Source organism: Camponotus floridanus, unplaced genomic scaffold (genome assembly GCF_003227725.1).
Source record: "Camponotus floridanus strain SB8 unplaced genomic scaffold, Cflo_v7.5 scaffold26, whole genome shotgun sequence".
Lineage (NCBI taxonomy): Eukaryota > Metazoa > Arthropoda > Insecta > Hymenoptera > Formicidae > Camponotus > Camponotus floridanus.
This window is the reverse complement of record NW_020229392.1, coordinates 659221-676424: the sequence shown is the minus strand read 5'-3', so window position 1 is coordinate 676424 and position 17204 is coordinate 659221. Positions and strand designations below refer to the sequence as shown.

The 17204-nt window shown below is 33.8% G+C and overlaps 1 protein-coding gene across 1 annotated transcript in view; it reads right to left on the bottom strand.

The window, feature by feature from the left end:
• The window catches only part of LOC105257044 (ABC transporter G family member 9), a 125708-nt gene that overhangs the window by 103197 nt on the left and 5307 nt on the right, over positions 1-17204 (bottom strand). The window contains exon 2 of the mRNA XM_011267390.3: positions 14238-15219. Within this exon, the coding sequence (XP_011265692.1) occupies positions 14238-14350 (113 nt within the window). The 5' untranslated portion in view covers positions 14351-15219. The remainder of the gene's footprint in view (positions 1-14237; positions 15220-17204) is intronic.

The window sequence follows — 17204 nt, the reverse complement described above, 5'->3', positions numbered from 1 at the left end:
AACAGGTCAACCAAATGTCTTACATGTTACAGATATGCGTCCTAAATAACGGCACATATTAACGCCACGTATCATCGCGAATTACGCTCTCAAACTCTCTTCGAGTAACGATAATGAGAAAAATTACTTCGACAGTTCGACTACGAGAATCTCAGTATCTCATCTGCATATTATCTGCATAGACGAACAGATGAATTATGAGGAGGAGCCCGCGAGAATCTCGAGGAGCGAATTTTCTTATTACGATGACACCGCGCAATCAGCTGACAGAGAGAAAACGGGGGGTATGAATTATCATGTAATTATGACTCGTTAGAAGCCAGAGTTGCTCGTAACTGGACGATGTCATCAGATCGCGAACGTTCAGATGAAAATGTTTTCAACAAACGTAAGATTCCGACTCGCGATTTTTTTACGACTTGCGTTTTTTTTTTTCACGACGCGCGTGTCGTTCAACGAGATAGAGAAACACGATCTATAAACCTTATTACGACAGCGTGTATATTGTTCATGAAAACGTGTACGATTAAGAAATTGCGCAGCAGAGTTAACCACAGCGTCACGGCGACTTTAATTGGCGGTTAACGTAATGCTGCGGTGACAAAGGTACACCGCTCCACAAGACCGCTCGATTATAATGTAATCATCGTGATGTATGTATATGAAATGCCTGTGATGTCTAGGACTTTGCATGCACATAATGATTAATATAAAACTTGAGCTGTATAATTTAAAATCTGATGCTTTCTTGGATTTTTAAATAAGCCAATAATTTAATCGATAAAATTGCACCATATTACTTGTGCATTTTGCTCCTTCTAAATTTCAATTTTTAAATATAGATTCAAATCCGGGGAGTTCAAATCTCAATGTTTAATGTGGATCTATTTTGCTGAATCAAATATTTAGAAAAAATAAAAAATAATAAAAATCTGTTAAAATTTATATTTCTATGAGTGTAATATAATATAAAATCTCATTGTACTTTAAACGCTTAGAGAAGCATTTAGCATCAATTTCAATAAAGTATCGCGCAAAAATAATAAGTAAGTCATTTCAAACGAGCATAACTAATTATATTACTTATATAAATTTTTTAGTTCCAGATTTTATATTTTTAGTAGTAATATTTTCAGCAAAATATTAAGCGAAAACGTAAAGAGACGAATCTTTAAAAACTGCGTTAAAAAATGAACGCTCCATCGGTTGCTTGAAAAGTGATCGCGACATACACTTGAATCGAACTTGAATCGTCATGATGCTTGGTAATGCGTGTTCCTGCAATCGCGACGCATGGGGTCAGTCAATCGCGATATCCCCCGAAGGCTCTGCTGACCAGCGGCGCGAAGGGCCCATAAAAAGCAGAAAGAAGGAGAGGACAGGGGGAGAGAGGAGGGAAAGATCAAGGCAGAGAGAGAGAGAGAGAGAAAGAGAGAGAGGCCCACAGGACCCACTTGAAACGTCTGCGAAAGACCGTACTTGTTGACTCGCTGACTGACTAAACTAATGACATCGTTACTGACTGGCCTGGCCTTATGCTTCCCTCTCCATCGCTCCAACTCTCCCTCTCTCGATGCTCTCCCCCCGTCTCATCGCACCACCATCAACATCCTCCTCCTCCTCTTGCTCTTCCCAACGTGCACCTTCTCGGTCGCGATACCGCATCGCGCGTACATCAATGCACCGATGTGCCCTACACGCGCGCGTTGCGCTCGCGCGCACGCGCGCACATTCACGCAGCCGCGCATTGAGCACAGACTGCTGCGCTCACTGGTCGAGTTCAACGATCTTTCGGGTCGCGCCGTCTCGCTTTATCTCGCGATCCGCGAATGCTTGCTTTCTCTCTCTGTCTCTCTCTCTTTCCCTCTGTCTCTTTCCCTTTATCTTTCTCTCGGCGAATATCGCCACTTCTCTCGCCACCCCTCGACGCCACCGACACTTCGTATCTCGTTCTGTCTCTTCCTGCCTCTCGTCCTTTCCTTCTGTCCTCCTTCCCTCCTTTTCTCCCACCTATAGATTCCCTCTGCCCCTAGCCCTCCTTTGCCGCAGGTTCCCTCCTCTGTATCTACTCTGGCCGCCTCCTCTCTCTAGTGCCAACGGTCATAGCGGCAATGCAGACGACGCAGATGCACGCATCGAACTGTACAGCGTTGGACATTAATGGACTAGGGCGAGAGAGAAAGAGCGCTCATCGATCGGTGTATGAGCTGACGTTACAGATGACTCGTTTTATATAATATATACGTTACATACAGCCATTGTTCTGCGATAGTTTTCACAAGAGATACGGAATTACTCGACGTTGGAAAGATCAAAGATTTAAAAAGATCGAAATTTGAAAAATTTGTCGAGATAAAAAATTCAAGATCAAGAATAAGATTGATCAATTGATAAAATAATTGAGAAATATACCAGGCAACGAGTAGAATAAGACGTTTGCAAAATGTAAAATCTCTGCAAATATGTTGCATCGCTTTGATCGCTTTTTATATTAAAGAGATGTGATAAATATAATGATTCTTCAAAATATACGTGATATTTTTTCGTAAATTTATCGCGTCTTACATTGCGGCAAGTCTTATCTAATGTCTATAAATAAGAAAGAATTATTAGGAGGACGCGTGCACCGAAGATACCAACACAAAGACGCGACTCATTCTACGTAGAAGCGTGTTAGCTTTTACGCGCGTGTGCGTGCGAATACCGCCGAGAGTGAGAGTCCTACGAGATACGCACTCTACGTCTATGTATGACAGCGCGCCTTTTGTATATAGACATACCGACACTTCTCGTATATATCGTGCGTGATAGTATGCGCGCTTATGCGACAAGTGCGCGCGAGACGAGCAAATGCGAACATGTGTAAACGTCGAAGACGAATTGCATTTACGAATGATGCGGGTATAATGTACCGACGCAATATTCTACTATTCTCTGCATCCGGTACAGTAATACAGTTCGATTACACCTGCTCGTGTATATATTGCATATCCGAACTGATTCAGTTTTCGCAAGAGAAACACCCAAAATATATGAGTTTGAAAATGTTATTTTGCCTCGGATTTATATTTGCTTTTTCCAATCAATTACACTTAATTGCTACTGAAATAATTGATTAAATTCGAGAAAATTAATGAAATTCGTGAAATGCCAAATGATTAAATAAAATATATATAAGAGAAATATTAAAAAATCCTGAATATTCTCGAATAATTAAAGGAGATTTTTTCTTAGTGTAATTGTTTCGCGAATTTATTAGAAATTATCTTCTATAATATATTAGTAATATATGTATCTCTTTTTATATATATAAAATTTATCTGAAATTATATCAATATCGACTGTCGTTCTTATGAAAGTTATAAATCTGGGATTATACAAATATAAAAAATGTCGCATTTTACATATATGTTTCGCATAATCAGAGCGTATAATGAAATCGCGATTATATCGAAAAAATTACATTGATTTAAATCCGTGCATTTAATAGACACGCATCGCGAGACACGCCACGAAAATCGCATCCGGCGAAAGTGTGACGAAATTGAGGTAGGCGCGTCAATTACGACGCATCATGAGAAAATCACCACATAAGTACGTGACACGGACGAAGGAACACAACCAGAATTGACCCCCGCGCTTAAAGGTCAGTGCGACGCGGTAGTAGCGACTAACGACTCGATGACCACAATGATTGCACATATATATATATTGCCCATCTTATCAAACGGCGCGCCGTCGACATTAAATTCTATCATTTCTCTACCCCTTCACCTCCGCTCGTTTTCGCCCTCGTTATTCTATATCGGATTTGCCGATCACGACGGCCATCTCTTAAGTCCGCCAATGATGATCGTTAAATATGCTAAATGATAAAAGACTTTATTTGGACTTTGTTTAAATTTAGCAGATTCTTTTATGATCAAATGTAATAACCGTCTACATCAAAATATAATAATATAAATTTATGTAAATGCAAGAATGTCTATGTGCTTCAAACTTTATTACAATTTTATATTTCCAGTGATTAATTTTTCGAAAAATTAATAATTAAATTAAATCTAATTTTAACTTAATTTATCAATGGAAAAATTGAATTAAATTAAATTTTTCTTCATTATATTTATGTTTTAATATTGAATAATTGTTTGAAATATTTTACACGAGATACTTAATATTTTTCCTCATAATTTCCTGTACAGCTGTTTGACCTGTCTTCTTAAATAAAAATATAAACATTTTTGATGAGTAATATAACATTTTTTGATAAGTAATATAAGGTCACACAAACTCCTTAGTCGGGATATCTATAACATATGCGATGCAAAAACGACGAACATAACTAAAGATTCTAAATAAGTCAAAGAAATGTGAATAATATAACGAAATTAATCGTTTTCATTTATAAAAACGATTTCGTTTTGCATTTAAATCAATCAATTGAATAAAAGTTTTAGGATACAGTAAAAGAATTTGTTTTTTCGATCGACAAAATATTCGCTGATCGCTTGATTGGCTGGTCGGTGCAGACTTATCAGCGAAAAATAAATTTGCCTTTTGCGGAATGCATCTGCCTCGTCTTAAGAGCAGGCTCGAAGTCTAATGAGTTTGCGACCGCTCGTATCTTCGCCCTCGTAAACAAAGTTTTTACGATCGGGGCGCCTACAACACGCATCATCGACACGACTTTTAATAGATCCTGTCGGCGTGGCTGCAATAATCGTGTCAGCAAGAATGTTTATTGCCTCCAGCTGGACAGCTTTTCAAGAACTAGTCGGGGAATACCGTACTACACGAGATGCATCCCGACCTCAGAATGCCAAATCGAAAGTTTTCATATTTTTAACATGGGCGTGATGAGAATGATAATTAAAACGTAAGAATATACGATAATTTTCTCATTATTTCAAAATGAGAAAAATGTTTTATTTGCGATGTTTACTTCTCTTTCAAAGCACTTTAGATATTTCATTTACATTGTTATAGCGGTCAATTTTCCAATCTTTGCTATTATAAGAGTTATAAATTGCACATCGTGTCTAGACGTTCATTTTTTTAAGATGTTAGTATTTGTGTATATATATATATATATTTTTTTTTTCAATTTGTACTAATTTGATTCATTAGGAAAATTTCCACTTCTTTAGCTACGGTTTTAAAATTCGAATTTAATCGTAATAATTAAAATTTAATTAAACTTTTCTCCCTTTTCTCTCTGCATCGAGAGGCCAGGATGCGTCAAGACATCGCATTGTTTTCAAAGACGAGCAAAGTAGGCGGAATGTTTGATTTTCTGTCGCAGAGACGCAGAGAGGGGGATTGCGCACGGCTATCAACGATCGCGAGAAAATAATCGCATTCTCGAGTGCGGTACCGCTACATAATATGCGTCTCGGCGTGCGTAGTCGTCGGGCTCCTAAGGCTATTTCTGTACGGATGCGAAGCGGTCTCCGGCGCAAGAGCAGTTACCGCGGAGGGTGTCTTCTCTCGTACCAGTCGACTGTCTTCTCTTCTCTGAAAGAACTGCGATCTTGACGCTATCGTTATAGACACAGAGAGATAGATAGATAGATAGAGAGAGAGAGAGAGAGAAAGAGAGAGAGAGAGAAAGAGAGCTCTATAGATAGAGATAATCGAAGGAGAAGCGGAGGTTTCCAACGTTTCTTTTTTATCCTCGCATATCATATCTTGACTTCAACATTTTTCTGTCAAATGTAGCAAATCATGTAATAGCAGGCGTTTAATAATATTTAAAAAGACCAAAAAATATTATCAATATTATAATAATACAAATTACAGATGAAATTTCAAAAATAAATGTAATAAAAAATCTATTTTGAGAATGACTAAGCAAATAGCCTTTCATATTATCATTATTGAAATATAAATAATTAAACATTACAATATGGGACGGAAATTTACAAATTAATTCGTAATAACGTAAAATGCAAATATCTACACATTAATTTTATATGTATTAATTTCTATCTTAATTTAAAGTGGCTTGAGATAAAAAAATGCAGTATGGATTTTTTAATGCACTTTGAATTTTTTAATCATTTATGTTAAGATTATTATGCCATTCGTTTTTAAAACCACTTGCAACAGGATCGAATGTGTATCAGATCGAAGTGGCAAACCGCCACTTTCTCAAAGTTGACTTAATCGGTTTAACAAGGACGCGAAGACACAAATCGTACCATTGTTTCAGCAAAGAGCAGACTCAAAGCAAATAGTATTGTGCAGTACTTCGTATTGAAACGCGTTGCGTGTATCGGAGCGAAGAAACTGGGACGGCAACAAGAGCGATAACAAAGGAGCCACTGCAACGCGTTTGTAACCGTATAATACAGAGTGTCGCGGAGAGTTATCTGTTCGTCATTTCTTTCGTGTAAAAAAATCTCCGATTATTTCAGAATTGACTTCTTCTTAATAAAAATGTGATATCGACAGCCTCTTTTGTTACAAGAGCTATGAATGATCGAAAATCGATGTGTTAAACTTCAACTTCTTTGAAGCAATAAAATGATCAAATCTTAGTCCTTAATTTATTTTTGAGTAAATTATATCTTGACATAACTTTAAATTACAGTTCAACTTGGAAATAACTTGCCGAAAAAATAGCGTACAATTCGTTTTATATAAAATATTATGAATTAATCAGAAATCTCATGATTGAGAAAAATAAAAATTTTTTAGTTACACCTTATATATATATATATATATATATATATATATATATATATATATGTTTATGATGTAAGCACGTATAAATATAAAAGCGAACGAATGTGACTAACCATTTATCTCGTGTCTTCCTTCTATTTTTCATTTGCTCATTTAAGAGATTGCTCATTTTAGATCTTCTCTCTCTTCTCTTTTTTTCTTCTTCTTCTTACACGAAAATAATCTTTTCGTTTTGTTCTTTCCATTCGAATTATAATATTTATATAATAAACTTTGTATAAAATATATGCAGGAAATGTAGTTTGAAAATAAAAATTCTTCAAAGAATTCATGTATAAAAATATAAATCAAACATAAATAACAAAATTTAACATACATATTTACATATTTGTACAAAGAAATTGAATCAGAAATCTCATTAATCTAATCATTGAATTTGAATTCTATATTAATAATTCTATATTATTAATAATTAATAATAATTCTATATTAATAATATTCTATATTAATAATTCGGAAAATTAAAATATATAATTATTTCTAGATTTTTTGCCACATAAATTATAGAGATAAATTTGCAAAAGATAAATTTGCAAAATAAATATTTTGTTTAAATGCATAAGCGACAGAATAATATCGTTTATTTTATTACAAATGCTTTATAGGTTTGAAAGATTATTATTGATATAATAAAAACAGAAAGAGGTTTAAATTCCGTTATGTACTCTCACACCTCAAGTTAAATACATACAATCTTCGCCCTCTTTCCTTCCCTTTAAAACACTAGCGGACAAACAGTGCTGCAACTGCAAATTTATTACAACAAGCGTGAGCCGCCTTTGTTATTGCCCTAATGCCGGCTCGGAGCATGTCCCTTGGCGAAACCATAATCGCAGCACATGGTCGGTAATAAGTGCGCCCGGTAAAATTGGCCACTAAATCTAAAGTACATAACAGCGGTGTGCGCTTCTTTCAATTCGGCTTACGGGCCGCGTTTAACAGTCGGGAGAGAACGTGATTTCCGGCCCCGTCGTCCGGCCCATACGGAACGTCCTTGGCTCTATCTCTCCTCTCCCTTTCTCTCTCTTTCTCTTTCTTGCTCCTTACGAACTCGAAATGGAAGAGAGGACAAGCCGCTATAACAACGCGATAGATAATAAGCGCGCGCGCCTCCGAAAGCCGTTTCTCGCGTGAGGTAGGTCAGCGTCACGCTCGCTAGGCATCTCGTGTTTCTTCTTAAAGCAGAAGGATCGAATTTAAATTCTTTCTCGCGGAAGACACTCCGAGGTTTTACAAAGCGAACATTGTCTCCTCTCTCGAGAGCGAAAGCGCGATTTTTCGATTGCGATCAGCGATGCATGTTAAATTCACAATATCATTATTGTTTCTTAGGACAAAAGCAATTATTTTAAGTCGTGCAGGTATAATGTATGTATATGCACAATCAAAAATTTCAATCGATTATCCCTGTATTATTACTCTAATATAATTTAAAAAAATATACACGATAAGAAATTAGCGAATTTTCAAAAAATATTTTTTTATTTTTATATTATTTTATTCCTTCTATACCAATTATAATAAAATTTTTCTTTATACCTTTTCCGTTCGTTTATGATTCATGCTATATATTTTTTATTACATCTATAAAGTAGAAAAAATACCTCACCATCTACGCATGTAAGTGACATATGAAATGTGACACGATGAACTTCATCGGAACTTCTCACGTTGCCATGCAACTTCGCATAAGTATGCATAGCTATATCCGCGTGTCCCCTCCTAAGTGAGTTATTAATCATAAACTGCTGTATAATGATCGCGCATCTCATCGAATAAAAAATTTGTACAGAAAGCGACTTTCCCCTCGCTTCGCTTCGCTCGTATTCCACCCCTCGTGATTTATCTTAAGCCGAGACACATTTGCATTCCTTTCAAAGTCAGCCTCGGACATTCGTGCCCTTCGTAAGCAAGGTTAAAGCGACCATCCTCCCTATCGCGTTCATCGCAGATAACTCGTGATAACTGGTGTAACTTGCATTTCTATTTATCGAGAAATATATAGATATATTAAGATATAGAACTATACAAAAATATGTAAATATATGTGATAGAAATTAAAATGTACCGTGTTTTCACGTGTATTCGCAATTTTTGTTATATATCATAAACTTTGTGAAGATAAGCTACAGCTGTTACGGGAGCAGTGTAAAATATATTTTGCGCCATTAGAATTTATTTTATACATTTAAGTATCACTATTTCTCAACATTATCAAGACATAATTGTCAAGATAATACTACTTTATTGCGTGTTTTTTAACAAACTCTCTCAGGCAGTTTACATACACACACATGTATAAAATATTACAGAATTATTAGAATTAGTATAAATAAAAAGTTGCATATGTGTACATGTGAGACAAAACAATTCAATTAAAATTTCTTCCTATGGCAATAACCTTGATGAGGAATGCTTCAATTTTGACTTGTAAGATTTTACACACACATAAAATGTAACAAATATAACCTGAAATGTGAAAGAGCTCGGTGCAATAATGTTTTAACAATTTTCTAAAAATTTGACAAGATTAATTTCAAGATCACGAGAAAAATAAAATTTATTTATTTAAAAAATTGGTTTAAACTCCGAATACATAATTTCTTAATTGAAGTTTTTCACTGAGAAAAAATTAAACGCATAATGTGACTGCACTCTTAATTGTCTAACACACTCAGGTTATTTTCTTATTTACAGTTCGAAAATCAGCCTTGACACTCTCCCCTTTTTTTTCCTTTTAAGCGCGGCCAATTTAGGAAGAGTGTACGCCTTATATATATTCACTCGCTGTCTTTCTACGGAAGAACGAGAAGACACAGTAGAACGACTCGCGTGAGGCAGGTCAGCGACGTCGGCTCGCGACGAGGGGAGCGCTTCGTTTTAAACGGGCTTGATCAAGCCATTCGCATTCCTCGTAGTTCATGCGTTCGCCTCGCCCGTTGCCTCGCAGATTCGTCCTTCGTGTTTGTGCGACGCGACGAGACGCAACGCAACGCAACGCGACGCGATGCACGCAACGCGACGCGGTACGCTTCATGTCAAACGAGCGTGTGATATTCGCGCGTTAAGATTGAAGATTCGGGGGCGACGAAGTCCACTGAAGATGTTTATTACATACTATTACAAGTTAAGTATGATCATTTGTTCCCGATACGAAATATTTTCATTTCAGTACACGTGTACTGATTTTTATCTTTATCAGTGTGATATATATTGAACTACTATCTCTAAAGGTTAATATTAATTGAAATATTGTAAACTCGTATCCACAAGAGTAAAAAAATACTCACGACACTCTACTTTTAATAGAAGAATAATATTTATAATGCTTTGATTATAGCATGCGGAAAATATTTTATTGATATTTTATTGTTTGTATCTCCATGATTTATCATTTGCGTAAATATTATTTTTCACTCTAAATGGATTTTACAAACGCGACAAACAATGTTATTGCGGGTTATAAATAAATCATAGGGATTTATACAATTTAACGTCGTAAATTCAATTTCTGGTGTTTTGATATAAAATGAAAAATATATGTTCAAATATTATGTTCGAAACCACTTAATAATTTCCTTTTAATAAAAATGTCAAATAAAAATAGTTTTAAAATTTATGATAAAATATGTTACTCTATAATAATAATAATAATAATAATAAAGAAAAAATCTTTTTTCTCCCTGATTTCTTTTCAGATGTATTGACAAAATCGCAACTCGTCTTCGATATGTTATTATTACGAGAACGACAATCGTGCACAAGCTTCTTGACAATGCAACACGGTAAAGCACGTATATGCGTCATCATTCCGTAGCAAATTGCGCGCGAAGCTGATAGGTTTTGTTCAAGGACACATAGTTGCGAAGGCGAATAGCGCATTTTTCTAGACTATTGATTGCACATCTACCGAATATAGGGTAATATTCAATCTGCTTAATAGCATAGTCTGCCACCGTCCTCGATTTCATCTCGCCGTACATGATGACAGTGAGATATCACGTTTTCCTTCTTTTTCCCTACTTTTCGTTCCACTTCTGCACTTAAACGAAATACTCTCGTTATTCTTTACGCAGGAGTAAACTTGCCTATTTATTGTTAGCCAAGAGAATGCGTTTCCCGATAGTCGACTTGTGATAGCTTGTAAATTGCTTGTATACTTGCAAGCTTTACTCGAGAAAATAAGAACTCTTAATCGTACGTAGCACAAAATATATTATAATTGCGTCAAAACTGTCGATCAATAAAAAATTATTAAAATAAGGAATAAACTATGTGAAAAAAATTTCATACATATGCGTAAGAAGGAATAATTTTTCCATATATCTTATGTTCTAGCTTCAATTATGAGTATTAATCGCAAATCGTAATTTTCTGAATAAACAAAAAAAGGAGAAATACCGTAATTCTTTTAAATATAATGAGGGAAATGTGATTTATACTTTTTAATTCAACGATTTAAATTTAACATTTAAGAAATAAATTAATTTGAGAATAAAACATGAAAAACATTATAAAAGTTTACATTATACGATATAAAAGATATTTATATCGACTTTCTTTCTAATTCTTTTTCTATCTTTTTTTCTTTTCAATGCAATTTAATGATCGAGGTCGTTGAAATCGATATTCGCACGTTGCAAGTCGAGGACATCACAATTATAGGATAGGTACAAATTAATATCGTACATCATGTACGTTAGCAATATGACAGTTTATTGCATAAGGTACTTTAAATTTTTGTTTCTTTATAATTTTATCGAAAGAAGAAAATTATATAGATTAAACAATTTTTTTACTATTTTTACACATATCAATATAACCATAAAAATGTCTTTCATGTATATCAGTACAAATCATAAAAATTCTGCATTAAAAAATGTTATTGTCCTAAGATTTAAACTTTTAATTTTATCATATATTTATATATTTTATATATTAAATGTTAAATATATATGTGTATTCATTCTTTCGCATCATAAATTATATAATTTCGTATATATATTTTTCTCTCTTTTCTCTCTGTGTATTATATAATATAGATAAATATTGACTTATAAAAAATTATTGAAAGTGTAATTATAAAGTATTACTCAAGTACAAATCTAGAAATGTCGAGTATTGTTAACCATTTTCAATTGTTTATATCGCAGCCATACGATGGCGATATGTGTGTTTATGCGAGCGAGGGAAGATTCACAATCAGTTTTATATTTTCGAACTTAAAGAGTGACTCGATTCAAAAGGAATTATCGTCGGGATGCAAGAAACATTGGAGATTGTGCGGCACTAACAGGCTGCGATTAGAAAATCGACGCGAGCAAAATAAGAAATCCGTCTTGGACGAAGGGAGGGATATGCCTCGGTTCGAGAGGCGGCGAATGCGTGCGCGACTGAGATTGTGCATAAGAGAGCAATGTATCGCGAGAGAGGCGCACGAGTCCTTAACAGTGGGTCACGCATGGGAAACTGGAACAGTTTCATCTCCAGGCGGAAGACTCGATTTTTCTCCGCGGGAGAAATCTACCGATTTTTCTTTCGATCGCGAACGTTTCTAGGTTACAAGTAAATAAGATCGCACGCGTCGCGCAAGGGAATGTCTCCCTATTTTCGCTCCGCGACATAATTTTCGTCGACACGAGAGGCAAACAGCGTCGTGAATCGTGCGTCTCGTGTGTGCTTCTCTTCTTCTCTGTATGAGTAAAAAAAAGAAAGAAAAAAACTTGCCTCGAAATCTGCGTTTCGCGATGTTATCCAAATTTTACGTTGTCGAGACACGAAACGAATTAGCCATTTCCTTTCCGATGTAAATATTGCAAATAATTAGGAGTAATTATAATTAATCATTGTAGCTCTTAAATACATGAATAATTAAATCTCATTATGATAATCATGTAACAGCGTCCCAATATTTTATCTCGCGATTATGAATAATTCACGAATGCAAAAGTTAAAGGATTAAACACTTTATCGTTGCACTCGCGTGTTTACATATTCAAAATGCGAACGTAATGTGTCTCGCACGTGTCTCTCGCGCCGATATAAAAATATCGTTCAATGAAACGGACAATATTTTTCAGATAATGCATATTATCTCGCGCGAATTTTGCGGAAGATCCATTGATCGATGGTCAGATTTTACTCGATGTGATAAAAATTGGCATATTATTTATACATGCATGAATGCGCGTATATTATTGATCATTGATCCTCTTACCTAAGTAACATGACCGCGATAAGATTCGCCAGGCACTGTTATCAGTAATATATATACATACGTGAGTAATAATAACATTAAAATCATATCGATCGGAGGAGGAAACGGAGCGATGGATATTCGACGCGTAGCTCAACACACTTTTCTTGTAAAAATCGTAAAGCTCATAATAGCGCGACGAATCGATTAGTCGCGGCATAAATCTCTAGATCTCGACACACCGTGCAAACATCGTGTTTTTAACGCATCTCGCGTGCGCTCGACATGTTTGAACGTTTCCACTTGCTTTTGCGCGATGAAAGAAACCGTCTAATAGAAAATCAACCAATGGATATTTCGCGAATCAATGACTATGCGCTAAAAGTGTACATATGCGAGTATTATTCTGTATATACTGAACAACAAATCTTTCTTCCTAGCACAACGAGATCATAAAGGAGAAATATCATTTTATGGGCAGGTATCAAATTCGTATTTTTTAATTTACAATTATAATAGTATTTGTTCAAAAATCTAAATTATATCTTTTATAGACGTCCCATATTTATTCTGGATTTAATCGCGTGCATACGTATGCAGGGTCAGATTATTTAATAAAGTCGAAAGCGAAAAAGAATAATTTCATTATACTAATTCAATTATATTCAATTATACTAATAATTCAAACCAATATATACTATTAAATCATTTAACTTTCGATTGCCTATGTTTTATCAATTATCAATATCAGACTGTATATATCTTTATATATATATCGAAAGATTTTTTGATGTGTCAAAGACACATATCAGAACTTTTGTAAAATTAGTATCCTATTTTTCCAAATTTAATATAACTTGTAGAATTTGCCTGCTCTCGTAAAAAGAGTTTTAGAGATTTTGTGATATATTAAAAAAAATTCTAAAAGAGTTTTCCATTTAAAATAATTTAAAAATGAGAATTTTCAAGGATATACTAATTTTTTTCATTTGACAAAATAATTTAAAAATGGATAAAATTTTTTAATCAATTATTTTAAAATACATAAATTTTATACAAAATATTGATGAGTCATTTAATATTTCTCGATAAAATTTTCTCGTGAAACCATATCTTGGACTTTAAACAAAAAATACCAAATATTTTAGATAAATTTTTATCTTGCATAGACACTTAGAAAATTTCTATCCGAGAAATTGAAAAGTATCGCTAGAACTCTTTTACTTTTATTTTCAGGCGCGCCTTTCCAGCATTTGAAATGAAAATGAACATAAGAATCACAGCTGGTTCTTACCTGGGAGCATTGATGATCGGCCGGCCCATTGCCCGTTGCTGGCGCTTCTCGTTAACGGGAAGGCGCAGATAATCCTGGTCGCCAAGGAGGAACAGATCCTTTGAAATAATCATGTCCACCGCGGTGGCTGCCGATTAACAGCTGGCCGCCTCTTCGGTTCGGTCTTCTAAATGGGCGATCTGCCGCCTAGGCAATGTGGCACGTAGACAACGTGACCGCCACACACGAGTTAATTAGAGCTTCACTTTCTTGACACCGAATCACGTTCATCGATGATTAAAACGAACCTGTTACTTGGTATAAACGCGCACTCGCCGTTAAAATATACAGTATATCGCGTATACGAGTAATAATAGAGAGATTTACCGAAACGCGTGCCGATAATGATTACTCTCACACGAGTGAACGAGCGATCGCGAAGTCTTTCTTGGAAAGAACGCAGATACCAAACGGAATCCAGACTCTGAAGGTGGATGATTCAGCGATCGTGATCGAATCTTGATTGTGCTGGTTATCGCAGTTCGATCTTAACGTCTAGGACGACTATGAGGTGTGCAATTCCTCGTGATGTTTCTTCAGTAGAGTCAATCGATCTAAGCGCGACGATTGAGTTTGATAGAGAAGCATGGATCGCGGGATTCTGGATACGTCCACGCAATCGTCTCATTGAATCGTGATAGTCTTTTTGAGAGTGGAATCGAGAAAGCTCTTGAGTTGTCTCTGATAGAACCAATCGGTCTTTGGAGATCAGAACTTTAAGCCCGTTGTACAATGTTACATTGCGCGTGTTGAATTCCGTGGATACAAAGGAGCAGTGTGATAGTTTTCCAACATCAAACTTTTTGAAAGAATAAATGCTCCGACGACGAATACACGTAAAAGGATATGGATCGCAAAGTTTTGCGCACAGATCAAGAAATAATTTTTTTGCAATTCGCTATCTCTCTTCGTTTCATGTGATAATGAAATGGACGCTTCTTCTCTGAAACAAAAAAGATATAGGTATATTATATTTTATCTATAACGGATGTAATCGTACGTATATTTGTGTAATTGTTACATTTATAAACACATTATAATTACAATTTATTCGTCAATGTTATTAAATTCTCTTATTACAATCTCTGTGTAATATTTATTTGTAATATTTAGAAAACTTTATTGTATATGATTTTCTCTCGATTTAAAATGTTAAAATATTATATATAAATAATATGTAAAATATTCTCTCTGTCTCTCTTAAAAAAATTATTCTGTAAATAACTGACAGTTTTGTTTCACTATAATTTATTTTCAATTTAATTAAGCTATTTAACATAGTTATTACAAAGAATTTGAATTTAGATGTTGCCCTAAATAAATTACTTATGTAAATTTTATCATGAATAATTCAATATTACTTTAAATATTTTCACACTTACAAACAAAATGAGTCGAAAATAAATTAGATGAAAATATGTAACATATTTTTAAAGATTTATTTATATATTTAAATAAGGAAGGTTTCCATTAAGATAACGCAAATCAAGATTTATTATTTTATAATACATTATATATGTATACTCAATTCTAAAATATATGTATACTCAGTTCAAATAAAGTTTTTTTTTATATTTATTCTTTCTGAACTTGCAACTATATCACACAGAAAAAAATAAATTGAAATAATAATAATCGATATATTTAAAATATATCTCTATTCAATTGGATTCTTGATAAGAAATCTTACATTCGACAATATTATTATAATTTCGCATTATAATTGAATATATTTATATTCTCTGATAGAGCATCATATATTTTGATATACGGTATATTTTTAATAAAACACTAACATTAATACTATATTATTAAAAAAATAAAAGACAATGCCACAATGTTAATTAGCTCCATTTTACATAGTATTTTTTATTTGATTCGCCCAATTTCACACACCAACTGTTAAATATTAATTACGGGCGAATGAAATTTACGACTATGCTAACCAAGATTTTGACACAAGTGTTTCTAATCTACTAGTTTTTTGCAAGTAAGAATTGTCACAATAGAGCATGATTTAATTAAAAAGCATTCGTTTCGTCTCCGATTTTCTTCGCGAGATAATTATTTTTCAATCCGTTACGTGATATGATCTAATTAACGCGTAAGCATATCGAAAGATTTTGAGATGTTTCCTCTCTTAATAAAAATCACAATAAACGTGTAAGATACAGAAGCAACACACTTTTATTTAATTTAATTATTCGATAAATACCAGTATCGCATAAAAAATTTTATATTATTATCCTTTTATAAAAATTTATTCTTATAAGATTTTTAAATTATTCTCTTAGCTTATAATATTTCAAAGATAATTGCAATGATAAAAAATATATAATATTTGCGAAAAAATTATGTAAACATACAATATCATCGAGAAAATTTTATTATAATGAATAGAGATAAAACAATATATATTTTGTTACAAAATTGATCTTGTACATATAAATGATTCCTATAATAAATAAAACAGAAAAGTATAATAATTAAATTGAAGACTTATGTTAAATTTAATATCTGTATTATTTATATCTGTACTATCTATATATCTGTAATTAATCAATCTGTCGAAAGTTTATTATAACGATATTCTGCTATTTTTACGATATCATGAAACATTATTCTTACGAAAATAAAATTCCTATGAAAAAAGCGATACGGGCGTTATCGAATAATTATTTTTCCTGAATATTTGAGTAAATATTGCATCACTGCAACTGTAATGATATAACATGCATAATTATAACAACGAAATCAATAGAATTCCGCAATTTTATAATGTGTAAATATATATATTATCGACTGTGTCCTTTATTTATAAAATATTCATAAAATTCCATGCAATATTCATCGAATTAGTAATCGTTTTTCACAGTATTACAATATGCAACTCGTTGATCATTATTTTTTTTCAATCTTGGCACGAAG